We start from the raw sequence: 25,614 nt of genomic DNA on the forward strand, positions 1-25,614 counted from the left end.
GGGCCATGCTGGAGGCGGAGTCAAAGCAGTGAGACTGGTGAACATGACTGCTGTTGATTGGCTGCTGTCCGTGGTGCTGATGAGTGAGAGAGAGTGGTGATCACCGGACCGCGAGTTCTCAGCTGTACGGGTCGAAATGGATTTCCACTGGATACTTCTGGATGTGATTTTCGCGTTTGGGTTTTAAGCTCGCTGATGGAGTTGCAGTATGATTCACCGACAGGTCATTCTATCTCAGGTAGGTCTCATTGTGGTTGTAAACATGCACGTGAAGCGGTGACGCGAAGTTATTGCTCTGCAAACGCTCTTCGGACGTTTGGAGACTTCATTTAGTCAGTAGTGGAGTGCGTGTGTCTTTTTCTAATGAGAATTCTTCATTGGCAGCCTTCATATTGTGCGACTGAGGCTTAGAGGAGGTGGTGGATCTCTCTTTCTCTCACTCTGTCATTGTGCTTCCCTTCAACGAAGAAGCACTTGACAGGATAGAGGGATGTTGACATGTTTTTTAGCATGATGCTGTTTACACACTCTCCCAAGCCAGCAGGGTACTAAAATGTAATCAAGGTGATCTAGGGGATTATCCATCAGGCTTGACTGTAGCCTAAAACGTTTTGCCATTTGTATTGTACTTTCAAAACATGACAAAAGCTGTCTAGTAAATTATTTTGACTGTCTGAATCTTATTCATATGAAATTATCATATTTACAGTAACATATGTCATAGCTTTTAACTTCATAAAACCATGTTGTGACTCATATATGGGTTATTGTCAAATAAGATTGTCTAAGATGATAAATATGAGAACTCTTTTGAAAAAATCTTGTATGTATCAAGTTTACAGAAAGGTAATATTTATGTCCATGTTGGTTCCCTACATTTAAAAAAGAAGGGAAAAAGAAACATTAATAGCATTTTTGTAATAAATAAAATAATAATAATAAACAATAATGTAATGAATTAAAGATATAGTAAACCATCAAGTAAAATTACATTTAATTGTCAAAATATCAGATTTAAAAATAAATAAATAAATAAAAACTTCAGTTCAAACAGTCATGAGGGTCTAAAAGGATTCTTTCTGTTTTCTGTTTTTTTATTTGTTTGTTTTTTTGACAACATGACAACATGGCTACCTGCATTTTGACTGGTTTGATTTTGACTTTCGTTTGGTGAACAATTTTTTTTTTCTATTTTAATAATACTACTCAAATTCCAAAAATGTTGGGATAGTTTGCCAAATGCCAATAAATAAAAAATAAAAAAGGTGATTTGTAGCCAATGAATGCACTTTGACTTGTTTTCAAACAAAAAAAAGTGTATAATGTCAAAATACTTACGGTAATTTTTTACTTAATTAACTGCATTGCATTTTGAAGGTACTACTTTTTTCTGAAATTGATGCCTGCAACATATCCAAAAATGTTGAGACAGGGGCAATTTAGAACTAATACCAATCTGACCAGTTGAAAAAACAACATGTGTATGAGGTGATGTTAAACAGGTGAAGCATTCGTGTTATATTATAAAAGGAGCCTCCAAAAAATGCCTAGTCCTCAAGAGCAAGGATGGATCGAGGGACTCGAGGCTCACCAAATTGCCAGCAGATGCATATGCAAATAATCCAGTGCTTTGAATTTTTTTTTTCCCAAAGACAAATTGGAAGGCTTTTGTTAATTTCAACCTCTACAGTGCACAATATATAGTTAAAAGAGTCAAGGAATCTGGTCAAATCGCTGTGCGTAAAGGGCAAGGCCAAAAAACACTTCTGAATGTGCATGATCAGACGTCACTGTCTTAAAAACCATCATGGATCTGTAATGGATCTCATGGTATGGGCTCTGGAATTCTATGCACCATTCACCGCTGCATCACAGATGCAAGTTAATGGGATAGTTGTCCCAAAATTAGAATTATCTCGTCATTTACTCACCCTCATGCCATTCCAGATGTGTATGACTTTATTTCTTCTGCAGAACACAAATTACGATTTTTAGAAGAGTATCTCAGCTCTGTAGGTACAATGAAAGTGAATGGTGGCCAGAACTAACTTTGAAGCTACAAAAAGCACATAAAAGCAGCATCAAATAAATCCATGCAACTCCAGTGGTTAAATTAATGTCTTCTAAAGTGATTTGATAGGTGTGGGGGCAGAAACAGATTAATACTGAAGTCCTTTCTTTTACGATAAATGTACACTTCTGGTCACTCTCCATATGCGTGTTCACGAGAGAACAGAGTTCATGCAGACTCTCGTGTGAGGTAAGTATTTTTTGCTATTTTGTTCCAAACAAAGTTTTAACACACTATCAGTCATTCCTACAGTTGTTTGTTCCATAGCTGTGAGAAATATAAATCTATCTTGTGCACATATTGCTTCAGTTGAGCATCCTATGCCATGGTTTCAAATCAAACATGCTCTTGTCATATGTGCACAACTTATACCTGCTTATTTCTGTAATTAGTTTTAAATCAAGTTTGGATGGTAATAATTGTGGTGTCACACATAAGATATGCATCAAAATTAGTTGTGTGACAAACACAAAGTTCATAATCCCTAAGATTGCAGGTGGATGGAGAATCATTTTAGTCAGTTTATTGTCTTCATATGTTTCTTGTTCCAGTGATTTGGCATTTTGATGAGATTCCACATTGTGTTGAATATGAGACAGATTGAGTTTTATGATGCCATGGGTTTGGCTTTTATTGGATGTGAGGTTAGGTTTAATTGTCAGGTATGTCCATAAGGTTGATCATTATCAAAAAGAACCATGATACAGGGTGGTATTTATCCTTGGCGCTCTGGGAAAATCGTGGGTTTTGAAGTTCATTTACATACACACGTTGGTTTCACTATAATAGTGAGGGCATCTCATAGACATGCTGGTTTTTACATGGAGATATTCATATTTTCTATGCTAACACTACACCTAAACCTAACCCTCAAACAAAACTGTGAATATCAGTAGATTTAAATCAGATTTGAGCAATTTACGACTGTGACTACTGAAAATGTCCTCAAAACCGAAAAGGTAATGGGGACAATTCTGTAATATATATATATATATATATATATATACAGGAATTCTTGGGCCCGGTATCAAGCAGTTATCCCATCATCGTACGCTACCCGGATGGCTTTTGTGGTTGCAAGCTGTCTCCGTGTTTATATCCGCATCTCCCGCTGAACGCATTTAGATGTGCTCTACAATGTGGAATAGCCTTTATGTGGACCCCCCCATCCAGTCCAGGCCCAGGGGTGGTTTACGATTTCAGAAGACACAAGCAACCAAACCTAGGACCCCATTTTTAAACGTTTTGCTTAAAAAAACACAACATTATTTAAAATCATAATTTAAAATTCATCCTGTCAGCCGTTGTAGCAAAGTACATTCACACACCCGGCCCCCCCAATCGGGCTAATCAGCCGAGGAGAGGATAAAGGTAGCCGGATGTGGCAGTTCGGGAGAGAGAGAGCCACACGCAGCTGCCGTGTGTATGTGTGTTTGTGTCCTTTTGTTTAAATGAAATGTTACTTTGACTGTTCAGCCGGTTCTTGCCTCATCCTTTCCAATTTTAATCCTGTTACAATGGCGAAACAAGTTCGGAAGGCCTATATATTTTTTTCATAAATTACAAACCCAAACCCAAAGTCCTACTAGAAAAACTCACCAGAACCCGCCGACTTCTAATGTGAACCGCTCTGAGAGTGCTTACAACAGCATATTTGCACATGTTCCCAGAACAACATGTCTGTTTTTGTTTTTGCAGAGCTTTCTAAATGGTTCGGAGGCAATTTCGTGGTTTGCATGGTGGTTAAAACCATTACTGTCTGGACCCCCCTTAAGCCCAGGCCCAGGACAAAAGGTGCAGTTGCCCCACCAATCGGCAGGGCTGTATACTGTGTGTATATATATATATATATATATATATATATATATATATATATATATATATATATATACAGTATATTGCAAAAGAGAATCGCAAAAGGTCCACTTCACATATCATTAATGTAAAATGTATGACTCGATTCACAGTTGTTTTGAAATGGCCGTGTCAGACTCGGTCAGAAAAACAGATGCCAGCGGGGCCTTAAATAATGAAAATAATTTATCTTTTCTGATAGCTTCTCATGATGGCTGTTAATGGGAAAACACACAGTGTGCCAGAGGGAGTGGGCATTAACTTCATAAGAGTGGAGTTGACCTGTATATGCGGCAGTCCCTCTGTTGCGTGAGCGCCGTCACACTTCATTTCATTTTCGTGTTCTGGAGGGCTCTCCCAAAATGCCTCATTCACATCATTACCCTTTTTTATCTTGCAGTCTGTGAAATTATACTGCTGCTACTTGAAAAACTGAAGTTAGACTGGATGATCTAATGTGTATTAAATGGGCAGTTCCAATTATACTAGGGGAAACCTTGGAAAATTTTAGCATTTTCCTTCATAACACATAGACTTCTATAAATATACCTGCCATTTATTATATTATGTATTATATTTGTGCCATAGACTTTAAAAAAAAAGACTAGATCATTGTATTACATTTAATATACTGTAGTATACTCTAATATACAAGGGCAGGGTTTTATAATTGCCCTTAAACAATGTTACAATTATGAAATTAAATTAATATTTACCCGCTTTATCACTAATAACAGTACACCTCAAAGTAATAATATTATTTCTAATATATATCTATATATATATATATATATATATATATATATATATATATATATATATATATATATATATATATATATATATATACATGGTTGAGAGGGTTACCTTTCAAATGTGTTCAACTACAGATTACAGAATACATGCTGTAAAATGTAATTTGTAATGTATTCCGTTAGATTACTCAAGATCAGTAATGTAATCTTAATATTTTGGATTACTTCTTCAGCAGTGGTAGGTTTTTCATTTGTTTTGACTATAAAACTCTGCCAGTACAGTAAGACAAAATACACATGTTAAATACATTCTCTGAAAAACCTTAAATATCTTATACAGTGTTGTTTCTAAATCATAAATCAAACTGATCTTGGATTTTTAGATATTTTTACAGGAAAAAAATACAAAATGTATTATCAAGAATTAGATTTTTGCCCTAATATCAAAGGTCTTCCTAGAAAAAGAAATTATGATCTAACGTGTATTTTCTTGATAAAAAATAGAATCTTGTCTGGTAACATGTGCATATAAAATGGCTAAAAATAACATTTTAGCTCTGCGTAAATCTGACAATTTACACAAGGTTTGTTTCTATTTATTCTGCTAGAAACTTACTTAAAACTTACTTCTCTGTCTGCTCGTATGAATGTAACACATCATAAGAAAGCAGGGGCGGACTGGGTAGAGAAATCGGCCAGATATTTTACATAGAAACTGGCCCACAAGTTGTTTGGGGGGGATTGGGGTCACTTTCCTTTTCTGCATATCGCTGCCCCTTTCGGCATATTGTAGCGCCATTTTGTGGCCCATTCTGCATAACGCGACAGCCCATTTCAGCTTATTGTAGCCCATTCATCCCCGTTTCAATCCCGGTTCTCCCTATGGCCTGTCCACCCCTGTAAGAAAGTGTTTCACGGCTGTTTAAACACTCTTTGGATTTTTTCCATCTGAAAGGACAAAATATTAAATGAAACAAATGACAATAAAAAAATTAAATAAAATGCAAAGTAATCTCTTCAGTCTTAAATACTTTTTAAATGTAACTGTATTCTAATTACCAGTTATTTAAATTGTAACTGTAGTGGAATACAGCTACTTATATTTTGTATTTTAAATACGTAATCCCCTTACATGTATTCCGTTACTCCCCAACACTGTGTATATACAGTATATATGGTACAAGTTATTTTAGCTCTCAGGAACAATATGTTTTGTGTAAAAGTCTAAGTTGTAGGTTACATTATAATTATTTGAAATGTGTTTAATTAAAACATTGATCAGCTTATAAGTCAAAAACAGCATTCTAAAGATTACATTTTCCAATTAAATTGCCCCAACCAGTGAAAATTTTGAATCTGTCAGTCATGTTCACCTTTAACCAACAACATAGAAATAAAATAGACATTATGTGACATAGGGTGGTCATGATACCAACATTTCAGTAGTTCCAATACCAGTCAAATTGTATGATTTTTGACACCAATTTTGATACCACAGCAAAAATGGACAATATGATTTTGAACACACTTTGTTTTAGCCTATTCAATGTAAACAATAAATTAAAACACCTGCATGTTTGCAAAAGGGCAGCATGGTGGCTCAGTGGTTAGCACTGTGGCCTTAGAGCAAGATGGTCCTGGGTTCGAGTCCTTGCTCAACTAGGGGCCCATGTTTGTGTGGGTTTCCTCCGGGTGCTACGGTTTCCCCCACAAGTCCAAAAACATGCAGGTTAAGTGAATTGGAGACTCTAAATTGCCCATAAGTGTGTGAGTGAGAGTCCCTTGGCCACTGGGGGTTGTGTCAGGAAGGACATCTGGCATAAAACTTGTGCCAAATCAAATATATAGGTGCACTATCATGAAGTGGACTATGTGGGGCAAATGCTAGGAAAGAGAGAGGCTCCTATGAAACATTTAATTTGTACCAGATCTTTTGTTTTCCATTTTATCTTTTCATGCATTACATGTTTTGAAGTTTAATTCAACTTTGAAACACTGAAATGTTGTCTAATCAAATTAATTCATAACATTTGTAATAAAATGAAAATAGAACAATTGCTTTTCAAATACCATTTAATTTTCTTATTAAATAAAGGGCTTCTGTAAATATGCTCACAACAGTATCTAAAACATGAGAATTATTATAATTATTATTATTGTTAGTATACATTTTAGTTAATATAAATTATTTCTTTTGCAAGTTAAATCAGGCGTTTATTTTGATATGAAGGGTTTTCAGTTTGTGTGTGTTTTTGATGGTAGCTTCACATCTCAGAAAAGCATTTGTTTAAATGGCCACGTGGGATTATTAAAGTGAAGAATTCTGTGATTTACAGTATCTCACAAAAGTGAGTACACCCCTCACATTTTTGTAAATATTTGAATATATATTTTCATGTGACAACACTGAAGAAATGACACTTTGCTACAATGTAAAGTAGTGAGTGTACAGCTTGTATAACAGTGTAAACTTGCTGTCCCCCTCAAAATAACTCAACACACAGCCATTAATGTCTAAACCGCTGGCAACAAAAGTGAGTACACCCCTAAGTGAAAATGTCCAAATTGGGCCCAAAGTGTCAATATTTTGTGTGGCCACCATTATTTTCCACCACTGCTTTAACCCTCTTGGGCATGGAGTTCACCGGAGCTTCACAGGTTGTCACTGTAGTCCTCTTCCACTCCTCCATGACAACATCACAGAGCTGGTGGATGTTAGAGACCTTGTGCTCCGCCACCTTCCGTTTGAGGATGCCCCACAGATGCTCAATACGGTTTAGGTCTGGAGACATGCTTGGCTAGTCCATCAACTTCACCCTCAGCTTCTTTAGCAAGGCAGTGGTCATCTTGGAGGTGTGTTTGGGGTCCTTTATCATGCTTGAATACTGCCCTGTGGCCCAGTCACTGAAGGGAGCGGATCATGCTCTGCTTCAGTATGTCACAGTGCCGGCAGCACTCATGCAGCCCCAGACCATGATACGTTTATCTTGGTCTCATCAGACCACAGGACATGGTTCCAGTAATCCATGTCCTTAGTCTGCTTGTCTTCAGCAAACTGTTTGCAGGCTTTCTTGTGCATCATCTTTAGAAGAGGCTTCCTTCTGGGACGACAGCCATGCAGACCAGTTTGATGCCGTGTGCGGCGTATGGTCTGAGCACTGACAGGCTGACCCCCCCACCCCTTCAAACTCTGCAGCAATGCTGGCAGCATTCATACGTCTATTTCCAAAGACAACCTCTGGATATGACGCTGAGCATGTCCCTCTTGTCCCCCTCCCCAGCTCTAGAGAGGTGGGGAAAAGCCTGCCAGCAGCAACATTTATTTTTACAACAGGTGATTCCCCAGAGGGTTGCCTTTTTGAACGATACATGGTCAGTTGCTCATTTATTGTTTCTACAATCTTCAAACTACAACCTTCCACCACACCATACACACTCTATAGTAGCCTTATAGTAGTCTTTTCTTTATTTGCAGACATGACATAAGCACGCATGGATGGATGAGGAAGTATGCAATTTCCCAGGAAATCCATCCCTACAGCTCATATAAATCATTATTATAACTCATTACTATAGGCTTACCATAGTGAATCGGGGTAAGAAAAAAACACAGTTTGGAAGACGGATCTTTGGTGTATTTGCTCATTAATAAAATTGTGTTCATTTCTAACAAAAAAATCTTACATAGTGTAGATTTACATTTTTAAATTTTGTTTATAATGACTGAATCAATCTGACTACATTTATTTTTATTATTTAATGGTGAAAAATGACCTTGACATGTTTTACTGGGATTCACAGCAACAGAGAAACTGCTAGCAGAAAAATATAAGGTCTAAGAGGGGAATATTCAATAAATGCTCATTTCAGTGGATAGAAATTGCAGTCCATTATGTTCAATATAAACCTACAAGCACCTGGCACATTGTAATGACCACATACATTCTAGTTCAAGTTGGCTTTTAAAGAAATCTATATTAAGGATATAAGAAAAGGGCTATGGTAACAGTGAAGAAAACAGGCATATGATTGTGATGTTATGAGCACTTTATTCTAAAGCATGACATCATCGCTATTTTTGTTCTCAAGGCAATGGACTGCTGAGTGAGGAGCAAGACCTTAGTATTGAGAAAAATAAATGAGGAGCTGCTTTACGATTAATGGGGTTGAGCTTGACCAAAGACAATGTGTTGGTTTGTGTGTGGTTTGGTAGGGAATGGGTAAAGATGGGGTGAGCACACACATATATTGGTCATTCCTGCTATGCAGTATCTCTTTAAATTATATAACATAAAAAAAGATAACATATGCTCTGGAGAAGGTAAAAACCTACATTTTATTAATTATAACTTGATTATTTACAAAATTGCAAAAAAACTAGGGTGTCAACATCAAGTACATTTTTATTTTATTTAAACCATTTATGTAGTCATTTCTGTCATGTTTTCCAACAGAAATGTTTGCATGAGACAAACCAACTATTATCACAAAACATTACAGAATTAATTAAATGCATTGATAATACTTGAATACTGATGTTTTTTTGTTGTTGAATTAAATAAATAATATGATTTCAATCTTTGAAAATTGTGAGTTTAATATATTATTCAGTATACAGTATTATGACATATATGTTGGGGACATGAAAATGAATTGCATAATAGGAATGATCCAAATGCATATGTATATGATTAGGGTCTACTCTGCTTTCTAAAATGAATCACTCTCATTGGATTTGTGCCCACAGTGTCAGCGGGTTAGTGGGCATCCCCGAGCTCGATGCACCCATACATGCTATGTCTTTCTGTGCTACTGGGAACATTGCACTCTATGAGAAATGTGGTGGTCCTACTGTACATCTGTGTATTCTGTACAGCTTCAAGCTCATTCAGGTCTCCAGAGCATGATGTAAACCCAGCATTACAAAGCTGTAACTCACATGCGAGTCAGATATAATTCCACATGAATTATATCAAAGTGTGGGTCTTGGATGACTCAAGTTTGTTACAGTAACATTTTACAACTAAAATGGCTATGAATTTCCCTTATAAAAAGTACTGTGGTGGTACCATGATGTTTTAGATTGCCTGTGAAGATTTTCATTTTTGTTGTTAAGTCAAGTCAAGTCAATTTTATTTGTATAGCGCCTTTCACAACACACATCGTTTCAAAGCAGCTTTACAGAATATCAGCATTAACAGACGATAAAACAGTAATGTCTATAAAGTCGATTAATCATCATTGTGTAATTTAGATAAAATACGATTTTTAATAGTGTTTAAAAATAATTAAATGATAATTGTATTAATAACCCCAGTGAGCAAGCTGTAGGTGACTGTGGCAAGGAACACAAAACTCCATAATATGTAGATTAATGGAGAAAAATAACCTTGGGAGAAACCAGACTCACTGTGGGGGCCAGTTCCCCTCTGGCTAACATTATGAATGTAATGTAAATATTAATTATGTATAGGTAAAATCATGGTTTAAAATTATTAAACTAAGTGTTAAGGGTCAGTGATTAAACATCGATTGTGTTTGAACTGTAAGATTAATGACCAAAGTCTTTGAAGTCCATCTTGATTAATTGCAGAAGTTCACATAGATGCAATTGTCCTTGTTAATTGGCTGATGAAGGCTTTTGTTGGCAATAGTTAGTCTATGCATTCCATTTCAAGATCGTAGTCCATCAATAGACCGAGGTGATGCAGGTTGGAGTTGGCATAATTTCATCCTCTGAAGTCCGTCATAATAGATTGAAGTGATATTTGGCTGGCACCGGCTGCATTTAGTCATCATCATTCTGCGACATGTAGCAGTGGAGTCCAACATGAAGCAGGAATGGTGCTGGATCCAGTCGGTTCTGGTGACCTCAGGATAGGAGTCCCGAGGTTGAGACAGGGAAACAAATAAAAAGATGTAAGCGTAGATGCCATTTAATTTATTGTAGAGTAAGAGATCATGCTCAATGTTTCTGGTTTCTGGTTCCGGCAGACCCAACTAAAGCAGCCTAATTGTGGGTTGGAGGATAAATTAGGTGTATGCCTGGCTAAATAGATGAGTCTTTAGTCTAGACTTAAACTGAGAGAGTGTGTCTGCATCTCGAACAGTGTTTGGGAGACTATTCCATAGTTTAGGAGCCAAATATGAAAAGGATCTTCCTCCTTTAGTGGATTTTGATATTCTAGGAACTATTAATAGGCCAGAATTTTGCGATCTTAATGAACGTGTTGGAATATAGCGTGGTAGAAGATCACTTAAGTACTGCGGAGCTAGACCATTCAAAGCTTTGTACGTAGTTAACAGAATTTTAAAATCAATATGGAATTTAACAGGTAGCCAATGTAACGATGATAAAATGGGGCTAATATGATCATATTTCTTGGTTCTCGTCAGCACTCTGGCTGCTGCATTTTGAACCAATTGAAGTTTATTTATTGATCTTGCTGGACATCCTCCCAGTAATGCATTACAATAATCTAGTCTTGAGGTCATGAACGCATGAATTAGTTTTTCGGCATCAGCAACCGAGAGCATATGCCTTAATTTAGCAATATTTCTGAGGTGGAAGAATGCTGTTCTACAAACATTTGTAATTTGATTTTCAAAGGACAGATTGGTATCAAATATAACACCTAAGTTCTTTGCTGTTGAAGATGATGTAACAGTACATCCATCTAGAGTCAAATTATATTTTAGTGGCTTATTTTTAGAGTTTTTGGTCCAATAATTAGAACCTCTGTTTTGTCAGAATTGAGTAGAAGGAAATTTCTGGCCATCCAATCTTTTATTTCATTAATACACTCAGCTAATTTTGAGAATTGTGAAATCTCATCAGGTTTTGAAGAAATATAAAGTTGTGTATCGTCAGCATAGCAGTGGAAACTTATTCCACGATTCCTGATAATATCTCCCAGGGGAAGCATATACATGGAGAAAAGCAGAGGCCCTAAAACTGATCCCTGTGGCACTCCATATTTTACTTTTGTTTGGTTTGACAATTCCTCATTTACATAGACAAAGTGGTAGCGGTCTGCTAAATATGACCTAAACCATGCTAATGCCACTCCACAAATTCCAACATAATTCTCCAGCCTATTCAAGAGAATGTCGTGATCTATCGTGTCGAATGCAGCACTAAGATCTAAAAGCACTAGAAGAGAAATGCAGCCGCGATCAGATGATAAGAGCAAGTCATTTGTAACTCTGATAAGTGCAGTCTCTGTACTGTGATGAGGCCTAAATCCTGATTGAAATTCTTCATATATACTATTTCTCTGTAGAAATGAACATATTTGGGAGGATACTACCTTTTCTAGTATTTTTGACATAAACGGGAGATTTGAAATCGGTCTATAATTAGCAAGTTCTCCAGGATTAAGTTGTGGCTTCTTAATTAGCGGTTTGATAATTGCTATTTTAAAGTTTCTTGGGACATGTCCTAAGCATAGCAAGGAGTTAATGATATTAAGAAGAGGTTCTGATATTACAGGAGATACCTCTTTTAAGAGCTTAGTTGGTATAGGATCTAACAAACAAGTTGTGGCTTTTGATGTTTCGATAAGTTTTGTTAGCTCTTCGTGACCTATGATAGCGAAGGATTGGAGTTGCACATGAGGGAAATTATTCGACACTGTTTTCTGAGGTGCTATAACAGATGATTGCATAATTCCAATTTTATTTCTGATTATTTCAATTTTATCTGTGAAGAAATTCATGAAGTCATTACTCTTGAGCTGTGACGTAATATCTGGTTCGGTTGAGGCTTTATTCCTAACCAATTTAGCCACAGTAATGAATAAACATCTAGGATTGTTGTGGTTATTTTCTATGAGTTTACTAAAATATGCTGACCTGGCAGCTTTGAGTGTGTGTTTGTAGCTACAGACACTATCCTTCCATGCACCCTGAAATACTTCTAATTTTGTATTTTTCCACATGTGCTCCATTTTCCTAGCTGCTCTCTTGACAGCATGAGTGTGATCATTGTACCATGGTGCAGGGCTTATTTCTTTAATTTTCTTTAATCGAAGTGGGACGACAACATCAAGGGTGCTAGAGAAGACTGCATTTAAATTTTTTGTTATTTCATCAAGTTCTTCTGGGCTTTGGGGTTTATTGAGTATATGAGATAGATCTGGAAGAGTATTAGTGAAGCTATCTTTAGTGGTCGAAAGAATAGTTCTACCTGAACGATAGCATGGTGTAGATTGAGTAACATTAGCTGATTGCAGCATGCAAGAGACGAGGTAATGATCCGAGATGTCATCGCTCTGCTGCAGAATTTCTATATTATCAACATCAACTCCATATGAAAGAATTAAATCTAGCGTATGATTATGGCGATGAGTTGGTCCTGTTACATTTTGTCTGACTCCAAGAGAGTTGAGAATATCGATAAATGCTAATCCCAATGTATCATTTTCATTATCTATGTGAATGTTGAAGTCACCAACAATTAAGGCTCTATCTACAGTAACTACAAGATCTGATAAAAAATTTGCAAATTCACTAAGGAAATCTGAATAAGGCCCGGGAGATCTATACACTGTAGCAAGGGTATAGGACGACAAAGAATTTTTATATATATTTTTATTTGACGGTGTCACCTTAAGCATTATTAGTTCAAAAGACTTACATTTATATCCTGTCCTCTGAGTAACACCAAAAACTTCACTGTAAATTGTAGCAACACCTCCTCCTCGACCCTTCAGACGTGGCTCATGTTTATAACAACCTGGGGGAGTAGATTCATTTAAACTAATATATTCATCTGGTTTAAGCCAGGTTTCAGTCAAACAGAGCGCATCCAATCTATGATCTGTAATCATTTCATTGACAATTAGTGCTTTGGTAGAAAGAGATCTAATGTTTAGTAGCCCTATTTTTATATGATGTACATTTTTAATTTGTTTGTTTTGTTCAAGTTTGACCTTAATCAAATTTTTTCTAAATGATTTAGTGAGGGTTTTGTGTTTGGTAGTTCGGGGAACAGACACAGTCTCTATGAGATATCTAGGTGATACAGTCTCTATGTGTTGTAGTTTATGTGACCTGTGTGACGTCTCAAGGCAGCTAGCAGACGTTCGGATTAACCAGTTTGTCTGCTTCCTGACCTGGGCCCCATTTAGTCAATTAATATCATTATTAAGTCTATGAGCCAAATTACTAGAGAGGAGAGCGGCACCTTCATTGGAGGGATGGAGTCCGTCTCTCTTTAGCACGTCAGGTCTACCCCAAAAACTTTTCCAATTGTCTATAAATCCTATTTTATTCTGCAGACACCACTCAGACATCCAGCCATTGCTGTAAATGCAATTAACAATAGTGGCTGGAGTCTCTATTTCCACGTTCCTTACAATAGAATCACCGATAACAAGGGTTCTTTCAATATGATTCTTAGTGGGTGTATCACAGAGTGGGGAGAATTTATTGGAAACCCTAACAGGAGCAGGAGAGTGGTGTCTCTTTGCTGAACGAGTATGCTGCCGAGACGTCACCCAAATGCCCTTCTGCAGGGGCTCTATAACCGGAACCAAAGTGTGTGTGTTGCTCTCTGTACTGCCCGCATCCGAAACAGTATCTAATGGCTTCTCTTTCTCACTGACCTCTACTAGCGTTCGGATGCGAGTCTCTAACTCATTATTAACCTTCTCCGTCAGCCTGACTAATTCCTTACATTTATCACAAGTGAATCCCTCACTGCTGACGGAGGAGGCTATTTTAAACATGTGACATGCAATGCATGAACAAATAACATGAGCCGATGCCATGACTTACCGCAAATTGTTCGTTGTTCCTGAGCAGTGAGGGTTTTGAGATTGATTTGAATCCCTCACAAAATGGTTTGTTGTTGGTGGTGGTTGTTCTGATAAGCGGTGCTTTGAGATCGATGCAATAATCTATGTACCGCAGAGGAGAAAAAACGTGTGCGCGCTGAAAAAATGCACGCAGTTTAACCGCGATAAAAATAGAACGCGGATACTGGTGGAATATGCGCGCAGTTGAATCGCGATAAGAGAATAATACGGGAAGACCCGATGCATGCTTAAAAATGGCAGATGTTTAAGGATTAAAGGCTACAAACACAGACTCTAGCTAGGTGTCAGCAGCAACCGGTAAAATACACGCAGATGAAACGGGAGAAAAAGCGGAAGAATCTGAAACGCGGTAAAATGACAAAGGATATAACTATGAACGATGACTATAACGTTGAACGTATGAGAACGTATGAGAATAAGCTGTGCTAAGCAGGCCACAAACAAACCCTCGTCAGAAACAGGACATCAAAACAAAATTAAGATCCTTATTTTTACATCACACAAAATAAATAAAACATCCAGGGTGTACATTTTTTGTTCAGACATTAACAATATACTGTTAACTGTGATAAAACAGACAATGATCCAAATATAATGCATTAAACATTTAGGAAAACACAAGAACACATTTCAAGTCAACTGCACTATTTTGGCATTTTGTGTCCTTTGTGTTACTTTATTATTATCTAGTTCTAGTTCCGTTTCTACTTCCTACCTCTTTCCCTGTGGATATTCTTTCCCAATTCTCTCTGTACTTCACTTTGAAATATCTTATGCTGAAATAAAAAAGAGACTGAAGTGAGATATTGTGCATGCACTGTATATAGACTAGAAAGTAGTTAGGGGAATTTGTAGGGGGAATGTCTTATTCAAAAACTAGAGCTGGCATTTTATTTATTTATTTATTTTTGTGAACTACTTAATAAGCTGATATTAAAGTGATGCAAAAATTGTGAAACAATGGTCTCAACAACTAGCTATCCAAAACGTTCATACAACTTAACACTGCATATTGTGTTGTGCCAATATGCAATCATTGCCCTATATGTTCTAAATGCCCCAAATGAATCAATGTTTCATTGCTTTCTTAGTAAAGGCTGAAGTATAATGTCTGTGCCACTAAGGTCACCAAATGGAATTTCAAATATAAATATAGCAGCAAGCAGCGATGACGGGCCATCCACCCAGTGGCTTTCAGAAACCAATGCAAGATGGACACATGCATTTAGTCGAGTAAACAAGTAAGACACCATGTATTACCTTCTGCTCAGACATAATGGTTAATAACTTTGATGTGTGTGACAGATGTAATAAATATGTAATTATGGCAAGTGTAAACCCTTGAACAGTCTAAAAAGAATATTGTTATTTTACTTGTGGCTATGAAAATATCATGTAAGATATCAAGAATCTCTTTACCTTATTATGTTATTCAAAGTTTATTTGAAGTGTCACATCTATTGTTGCCTGCTGGAGGCCCTATGACCGTGACCAACCATAGCCACATTCATGTCATAAGCGTGATTAAACATATTATACATATTATTATTATTATTATTAAAAACACATTGGCCACAAATCATATGCCACAAATCCAGATTGAGTACTATGCCATGTAAAACTAACAGGGAAACACTATTTAAAAATCAGATACACTTTGATTATTGTACACCATCATTGTCTGGATGTTATTTTAAATACTTTTGAAGGGTTTTGGATCAAAATAACAGGACTTCAAAGTCTGTTGTAAGTGCCTCACTTCCTGCTGCCAGTTGGTGGTGCTGTGACCGTGACCCACAATAACCACATCCATGTGATCAGCCCCAAGACCAAACACACCGATCAATTTTTATTTAAATCACACAATGCACGCAGAAGATTTGAGCCACTTCCTGTTTCTTATTTTTTGCCATGAATTTATTGCCTCACCATGGCAACACCATTCAATATGTTAGGAATGTAGCATCTTCAATGTCTTGGCATAATGTTGCCTAAATTTTGTGACAATTACATGAATTCCCAAGGAGGAGTGTTTAAAAGTTCAGGGTCTGCTATTTGAAAAAGAAACAATAAATTAAAATCCAAATTCAATTCAAAATGTGCGACTTCCTATTGGGAAGATGAAGACTGTAATTTTGAAAGTTGTCCAGCTTGTTGAGAGCAATATACGTACCAAGTTTGGTGACTGTAGGTGAAACTGACCCCACCACTTTTGTCAAAAGGTTGCGCGATAGAGACACCCCTCCACACCCATGTGTTACATTTTTCTCAGGCCTAATGGCCAACAACTCTGATGTGGATCAAAACATTTTAAGCAAGACAAGTGCCTCAAAAACATGTGAATATTCAAAAAAAAAGAATAATAACATTGAACACTATTTAAGATATCAAGGATCATTTCACAATTTTACATACGCTGTGTCCTGACATTATTTTAAACAATTAAAAAAAATTATTATACAATTTTCAATAAAATCCAACTTGGAAAATGGCTAACTTCCTGTTGGGTGAAGCTAAAGACTATTTTTTAAAGTTGTCCAGCCTGATGAGAACAATATATGTACCTAGTTTGGCGACTGTAGGTGAAAATGACTGATCTTTTGCCCAGGCCTAATGGCTGACAACTCTGATGTATGTGCAAAATGGCACAAGTTTTTGAAAAGAATAATAATAATATGTAACAAATGATTAATATATTATAATTATATAATTTGTTTATTTAATTTTTTTGGTTTCTGGGTAGTAAGTGTTATTTCCTAATTGCTTGTGCCTCAAAAGTATAGAAAATGGCTATTATTCCCCACAAACTTTGTGACCAGGACAGTGATACTTTGAAATGTTCCTATTTTGCAGAACATTCCAGATAGATTCAGTGCTGAGTAAACTTGGAGTAACTTCTAGAACATTCTAGAACATTCCAGTAATCTAAATATTTAGATTATTTGTCAGATGGTCATTAATTACTAAATAAACACCAAAAGAACCTCCGAAGGAGGGATTCAGCTGTTCAGCGATTTATTTCTTCTCACATAACAACATGATTTAAACGCAAATCAATATTTTATGTCCTTGTATTTATTTATTTGGTTAGTGGCCATGTAATAAGCGGGATAATGCACAATCAGCCAGTTGTGGTCAATGCTGCAGTTGTATTCAGTGAAAACATATTTCACATTGCGCAATTTGAAATCGCTGACCAGATATTTAACATTCTAAATATCTCGCTGACATCAGTGACGCTTCGGCACTTCTCTCAAATCACGTCTTTGATAATTCATACATTGCGATCGTCGCTTACGGGAGCGAGCTCCGATTTGCCTATGATTTTGGGCTTTTGTCACTGATCTCCACAAAACTGTCGGTGAGTGAAAATCGGCCTAAAATCATGTAGTGTAAACTTGGCATGACAGATGCAATGTTGTTGGAAATTCTTTTATTAGGAATAAACCCTTGAGATATACCATCTCGTTTTCAAGGGATTTCAAGGGTTGGAAAAGTGATTGTGATTTGTTTTCCCTGTTTCTCAGTTTATTTATTTATTAAGAGAACTTAAGTGTTAATACCCTTTCTAGTACAGTATTTCCAGTTGGCAATAGAGTATGCACAAAACTTTATTTTCTGTAAGTGTAAGTATGAAATCACTTACACATTTTTTATGTTCAAAATCGAAATATTTTTCAAAATAATCACAATTAGATTTTTTGTCCAAATCGTTCGGCCCTTACAACATATCACATTAACCACCCATGAGATATTCAATATTTACACAATCTCCATTATCACATCTTTTTGCTGGTCCAGTATGCACTTCTAGACACATTTTTATAAAGGACAAACTGCGACTGATGGTGCTTTTTTCACAACGATCAATGCTGATGAAAGTGACCTGTCCACAACAGTAGATCACGGAAATACAGTTGGCTGCTACTCAGTCCAAGTAACATCAGCCATGAATCTCACTTAAGTAATACACTTAAGAGCTATGGCCAGTACTGGGATAATATTTTCTGTTGTTAGCTATTAAGCTCACATACCCTAGAGCTCCTGGAATCATGCTGCAAACTTGCCACTCATTATTTTCACATGCAAATGAGCTTTGTGGCATGGTCTTCGTTGTTGGAAAAGGTTTGCGGCAGGTTCACCACTACTGGTGAAGAGCTGCAAACTTCTGCATTGAGACCATTTGCCTTGTCTTAGTTTGTATTACAATTTTATTTATGGGTTATTTTTCATTTTTGGAGGAGCAAAGGTTTCTCAACAAATCCATACATGGATTCTGCTGTATGAATGATTCTGTTTTAAGCCTGAGGGAATAGCAGTGTTAGCTGTAATTTTGGATTACATGGTGATAATTCACATCATTAACGTCTGTCACTTCAGAGGAATTAAATAGCTGAATTAGACAGTCAATTTCTGCTGGCCATGTGTTGACTTGCAAGAATTGGATTTACTGCCATGTTGCTTGGGGTTTTGTAGAGGATGATAATGAAATGTGTGTTATAAATATTCTGTTTTATTGAAATGATTGCTTTATTTAGCTTCTGAAAACAAGGAGCACTGGCAGATTTAATTTAGCCCACTTTAACACATCTAGATTAATGGTTAACACATTAATTTACAATTTTATGTAAGTAATTTATTTGATAACCCATTATTGTTCACTTAATGTCTTACTGGCTTGCTTTAACTGATTTATTTTGCCATTTTTGGCTGTTCTTTAACTTGCTTAAATCATAGGTGTTTCATCAAAATAATATTCTGGGTTTAATACAAAATAAGCTCTATCGGCAGCATATTACATGAATGTACAGCACTGGAATAAACATTTAAATTGTACTATTTATCTCACCGTTTCAAAATTGTATGTAATGCTTAACACTTTTAGCTCTCAAGGTGTAAGTAAGGTAGCTCCAAAAAAACCTTTGTTTTGTTACCAATCATGTCACCTGTAACTGAGTCAAATTATGTGGTGATACAACAAAGCAATCAAAAGTTATAGCATTATAAACTAAATGTATCCTAGTGTTCAAAAATTTCTCAAAGTGTCCAAAAGCCTCTCCAAAGTCCAAACAAATAAAATAAAATAATTGTACATAAGAACTAATTACACATGCAAACACAGCAACTACTAAAGGTTTGCATAGCATGCAGACATGATTTTAGTAAAGAGATTTCACAGAATGAGTTTCATTCTGTGCCATTTGAGCAGTGGCGAATTCTCAGGGCCAGAAAAGCCCTTTGCTGCCCTAACATGCCTAATAAATAGAGATTTTGTTTTTATTAATAATGATTGATTATTTTTCCATGACTTTATAGCATTTCTGATGATGTCATCTGATCCAGGAAAGCTAACGTGTTTGTAGCCAGATAGCAAGATATGCAGATATTGTGTGCACATTGTGCTTCGTGTGGGTTATCTAATGATCTATGCATCCCATTACTTTGAGTGTGAGCTCATTTTAAATGTAATCGCCTCTAAGTTACGGTATGTGATAGTTTGTTCTGTTTATTTTTCCTGAAGTTATAAGCAAAAACGCGGCAACACCTGTTCATATGAAACATGTCACATACAAGTACATTAAAGACATATACTCAGCTATAACTCGCTATATATTTGTCTGTGAGTACTGTGACATGGCCATTTGATAAGTTTGATGTTTTTACTGAATACAATAATATGTACATTGCAACATTTGTAAAATATTAAAACAAAACACTTCTGATTTGTCTGCAAATTTCAAAGCACTTGTTCAGTTTTGTTAATAGCCTAATGTCGACATGCATTGTAAAGTAGAGCTTCTAAGCTTTAAAATGATTCCTATTTTTGTGTTCTTCAAGACTGTAGTTATTAGCATGAGATTGTTTTGATCAAATCACACTAACCTTGTCTCCTGAAAGTTATATTCAATCATTCAATGACCATGTACAGTATAGCCGGTACACCCTGACCTTATATCTGACAGTACGCACAAGGATACCAGAAAGGGACGTGATGTAGCAAAATACTGTCGATAGACAGACAGACAGACAGACAGATAGATAGACTGTATTTACGTATTGTCAGTTACAGTCAGTTATACTGTATATACTGGATAAACTAATGGTGAGTCAAAATAATTTCATGTAGTAACTGATAATATGCTGTTAACAGAGCATAAATTGTAACCTGGAATATTACTTTAAAATGCTTTGGGTGTTTATTGATGTGTTGGTAAATTGATGTTGGTTTGGTATTTGGGTTTATTTGTGTGTTTATGTCCATGTCTGTTTTTCAGAGATTTTCATCCATACCTTCTTGTTAATAATATATAATTAATTGCATTTGCATGCCAACTTTTTACATATGAATAATATCAATGCAAAATAAATAGCCTGTATTACATGGATATTATACTTGACCTGCTTATTTTACACACAGTTATACATTTCCATTGTACCTAAAACATGTAGATGGCACCAAAATAGAAAAAAAAAACCTGAGTGATCAAGTTGACTTCTGTTACCTGCTGACTGCTGAAAGTTTAGACTGTTTGTTTCATGCTATTAAAGTAACTCCCTGACCTTCTCCTCAGGATTTGATGTGCTTTGAGTTGGTGAATCATAATGCTGCTACACCTGTGTAGTGTAAAGGTTAGTGCTCTTCTTCCATTCGCTCAGCCTGAGACTCACTCCTTTCATCATCTCATCATCATCCTCACCTTTAAGTCACCTTTTAATCATCATGACTGTCAAAACTCAGAAAAATACATGATGGGTTCTTTCTATTGTACGTCAATGTGAAACTATTGACTACTACTGGGATCTTAAAATTGTTAAAGAAATAGTTATTCCAAAAATTTTAAATCTGTCTTTACGTACCCTTTTGTCATTACAAACCATTATTCTTACAGGTTATAAACCGATTCTTTTTCTTTTTTGTAATTAAGAAATTACAATTTATTGATTCAAAGAAAATAACTCAACAGAGAACAACACAACACATACACACAAAACAACATTTAACTTTTAACCAGCACTAATATCCCTCCCCAAACACCAATCCCACCTAACCCCCCCAAAAAATACAAATAAAAAATAAAATAGAAAATAAATCTGCATAATTAAACTAAACTTCTCTCTCCTCATCCCTTCCCCAAGAGTCCCCCAAAACTGCTAAATACCTACCCCACTTCCTGAAAAACAAGGCCCTGTCATCTCCTCAAAAGCCGCCAACCTCCCCATATCCGCACACCACTACGGAAATGGTGGCGCTCCATCCGTATTCCAACCCCTTAAAATAATTTGTCTGCCAATCATCATTCTAGTCAGAACCAAATTTTGTATATATTTGTCCCCCAAATGTATAACTGCCCCACTGCCCAAAATAAAAAGTCTGGGGCAAAGTTAAATTTGAGTGCCCAAAATTTCACACAAATAATTCTGAACCTTTAACCAAAAATCTTGGATCTTAACACATCCCCAAAAGACATGGGTAGTGTCTCCAACTGCTGATTGACATTGCCAGCAGGTGGGTGTGTCTTTGAGACCAAGCCTATATAATCTAGAGGGGGTCCAATAAAATCTATGTAAAATCTTAAATTGCATAAGGCGAACCCTTGCATCTCTAGATGCAGACTTGAAATTCTTTAGAATCGTAGTCCACACTCCTTCCTCCAATACCAAGTTCAAATCTTTCTCCCATAATCTCTTGATAAAAGTGTTTAAGCTCCATCCCCCAGACTCTGAATTAGCAGGGAGTAATACACTGATGCCTTATGACCTTTTCCAAAAGCAGTAATCACATCTCCCAATGTATCTGCCGCTTTAGGGGTGTGTGTGCTACTCCCAAAAACAGTACAGAGCATGTGGCTCAGCTGTAAATACCTATAAAACTGAGATCTGGGAATACAAAAATGATGACCAAAATAATCAAAAGATCTCAACACTCCACTCTCATACAGGTCACCGAGTGTAGTAATCCCCCTTGCAGTCCACTCTGACCAACAGAAAGGGGACTTGTTTATACATAATTTGGGGTTCAGCCATATGCTTGAGGCATAATTTAAATAAATGTACAAATTAAATACTCTGGACACTCTTGTCCAAATCACGTGCAAATGTGAGATAACGGGGTGTGACTTAACTTCTCTGGATAGTTTGATAGAAAGGCTTGGCAATGGCGAAATAGGTGCAATGACTTCCGGTTTAATAGAAAACCAAGGTGGGGCTCTTTCAGGTGGAAGCAACCAATGAGCCAAATGCCTGAGACCGAACGCATAATAATACAACTAAATCTTGGGTAGGCCTAGCCTACCTTTGTCAATCGGCCTATGTAATTTGTTGAAATGGAGTCTGGGACGTGTACCATTCCAAATGAAGGACTTCACTATGCTATCAAATTGATTGAAATAAGAGAGGGGGAAATATATATGGAGTGACTTGTAGCAGGTAGTTTAATTTTGGAATACAGTTAATTTTAATAACATTAACCTTCTCAATCATCGATAAATGTAATGAAGCCCAACTGTCCACATCGCTCAAAAACCTTTTTATTAAAGGGTCAAAATGAACACATTTTCTGTGAATAAAATACCCAAATACTTAATGCCCTGTTTGGGCCACTGGAAAATTCCCATCTGGAAGGTCGTTACTGGACATTATGCCATCAGAGCCAAAGCTTCGGATTGAGACCAATTAACTTTGTATCCTGAGAACTTGGAAAAGGAATAAATAATTCTGTGGAGGCAAGGCATAGATCTAGTAGGGTCAGAGACAAATATTTTTTTTTTTTTATCTGCATAAAGAAGAAGCTTATGCGCCATACCTCCTGCCACCACCTCCGAAAAACATCCTCCTTTCTTATAACCTGCCGAGTACCCCTATTCAAAGTAATATAATCTGAAATGAATCCATTTGTTTATACCGCTGCTACAGGGTGTCTATACAGTAATAAATGTACTCCCGAACCCATACATTTTCAAAATCTTAAAAAGATAATACCACTATACCATAGCAAATGCCTTTTCGGCATCAAGTGAGATGACAGCGACTGGAGACTGATCATTCGCTACTGACCACATGATACTGATGAAACGCCTAATGTTATCTGAAGAGCTGCGGCCCCAAATAAACCCCATCTGATCTATATGTATAAGTGTTGTTATAACTACCTAATCGGTTAGCCAAAATATTCGCCTAAATTTTAAATCTAGCTGGATCAGGGAAATTGTACAGTAACTTTTTCACTCGCTTGGATCTTTTTCCGTTTTAAGAATCAGAATCATCCGGGCGTGTGTCATGGTTGGGGAAGCTTTCCATTCTTTACTGATTCTGTATAAACTTCTATTAAAAGTGGAGCCAATTCTGAAGCATAATATCCAAAAAATTCAGCTGATGAAAACAAAATCATCTATCCCCAGAGCCTTGCCTGTAGGTAAGGCCTTAATTACCTTGTCAAGCTTCTTCAAGTTTATCTCAGAATCAAGACAATTATTTTGCTCAGTCGTCAATTTAGGGAGTTCTAATGGTTCCACAAATTTTCTAATATCTTCATCAGTAGACGATGACTTGGAACTAGGGATGGACCGATACCAGTATCGGTATCGGGCCCGATACTGAGCTTATGTACTTGTACTCGTACTCATAAAAATACTCCGATACAAAAGACTGATACCTCTCGTGACGTAATTGACAACTTTCAGTACACAGGAACACCGACGGCAGCAGCAGAGAAATGTCTGTCTCAGCAGTGTGGAAATATTTCTAAATTAATGATGACAACCCACGCATGGCAGACTGCAAACTTTGTTCTTCAAAAGTATCAAGAGGAGGTACAAAAACTAGCTCATATAATACGAGTAAAAAATATGAGTAAATATATATATACACATACACATACACACATAACAAAACACAAACAAACAAACAAACAAACTTAATTATAGGTGTATAGATATAGTAGTGTCTAAATGTACTGTGATATGTTTAAGTGCTAGGTTAATTTAATGTCATATAATAGTATTCATTATTATAAATTACATTTTTTATGGTGATGTTGGTGAGAGAGAGAAAAAGAAAGATATAGATTTAAACTTAGATAGATATGGAACAATCAGTTATAATAATAATATTAATAGTTGTGGTAGTAGTATAATACTAGTAATAATAATAACAATAATAGTAGTATTAGTAGTGGTAGCAGTAATAATAATAAAATCAATAATACTAGTAGTAGTAGTGCTAAAAATATTATCATCTCACCTTTATTAAATTTTAGACTAGTCAATAAAATGATTGCCAATATACAAAACTCTCTAGGTCTGGGAGCCACTCCACCACCGCTGGCGGGCACATCCAAAAGACCCGCCCGACACAAACACCAACACCAACTCTAATCCGCCGGCCCCCCCCTTCCCCGCCGCTGGCAATCCTGTACCAGCGGTTAAGCCTCTGTGCGCCGCTGTGTCTTCCTCCACAAAGGATACTGGGGCACCACGACAGGCACCTCCAAATCATGCTCACCTTGTCTGGTTGTGACCCAGCAGATTACCAGAAATCATTGTTTGGTTGACCTTTTTTGGTTTACAATCTTTTGCTGGAATTGTGGTGTGCACCAGTTATCTCCCCAGCCAGAGACACCACATCCAACCCAGATAGCACTCCAACACAGTCATGTTAAAATAATAGAAAGGACCGCCGGCAGATGCGGCAAAGGGAGGGGCCAGGCAAACAAAAATTTGCACAGGTAATGCCTGGGCATGTAAATACTTTGCAGCCATCCTTAGTATCTATTCTCATTTTGGCCGGAAACATCAATGCAAAAGTGATCTTCCATAGATGTAAGAGTTTCTTACAATCCTTGAATCGATCGTGTTTCTCTCTTGTCGAATTCGCAAAGTCTGGGAACAGGAAAATATTGTGATTCTTCCAAGAAAGCTTTCCTTTGTTCATCGCCTCACGTAACACAAGATCTTTATCAGATAATCTCAGAAATTTGGCCAGAATTGATCGGGGTCTGTCCCCCTCAGCAGATCTGTGAGCCTGGACCCTGTTAGCTCGCTCAATTTCCACATTATGGCTTGCTATATCGAGCAGACTTGGGAAGAGCTCGTCTAGGAATTTCACCATATCTCTG

At 36.7% G+C, this 25,614-nt stretch overlaps 1 protein-coding gene across 1 annotated transcript in view; it reads left to right on the forward strand.

Moving 5' to 3' along the window:
• The first annotated feature begins 136 nt into the window (after nucleotides 1-136).
• Nucleotides 137-25,614, forward strand: part of LOC127634380 (E3 ubiquitin-protein ligase HECW1-like) — a 130,327-nt gene continuing 104,849 nt past the window's right edge. The window contains exon 1 of the mRNA XM_052113919.1: nucleotides 137-238. Within this exon, the coding sequence (XP_051969879.1) occupies nucleotides 209-238 (30 nt within the window). The 5' untranslated portion in view covers nucleotides 137-208. The remainder of the gene's footprint in view (nucleotides 239-25,614) is intronic.

The sequence above is a fragment of the Xyrauchen texanus genome, chromosome 41 (genome assembly GCF_025860055.1).
Source record: "Xyrauchen texanus isolate HMW12.3.18 chromosome 41, RBS_HiC_50CHRs, whole genome shotgun sequence".
In the NCBI taxonomy this organism is placed as follows: Eukaryota; Metazoa; Chordata; class Actinopteri; order Cypriniformes; family Catostomidae; genus Xyrauchen; species Xyrauchen texanus.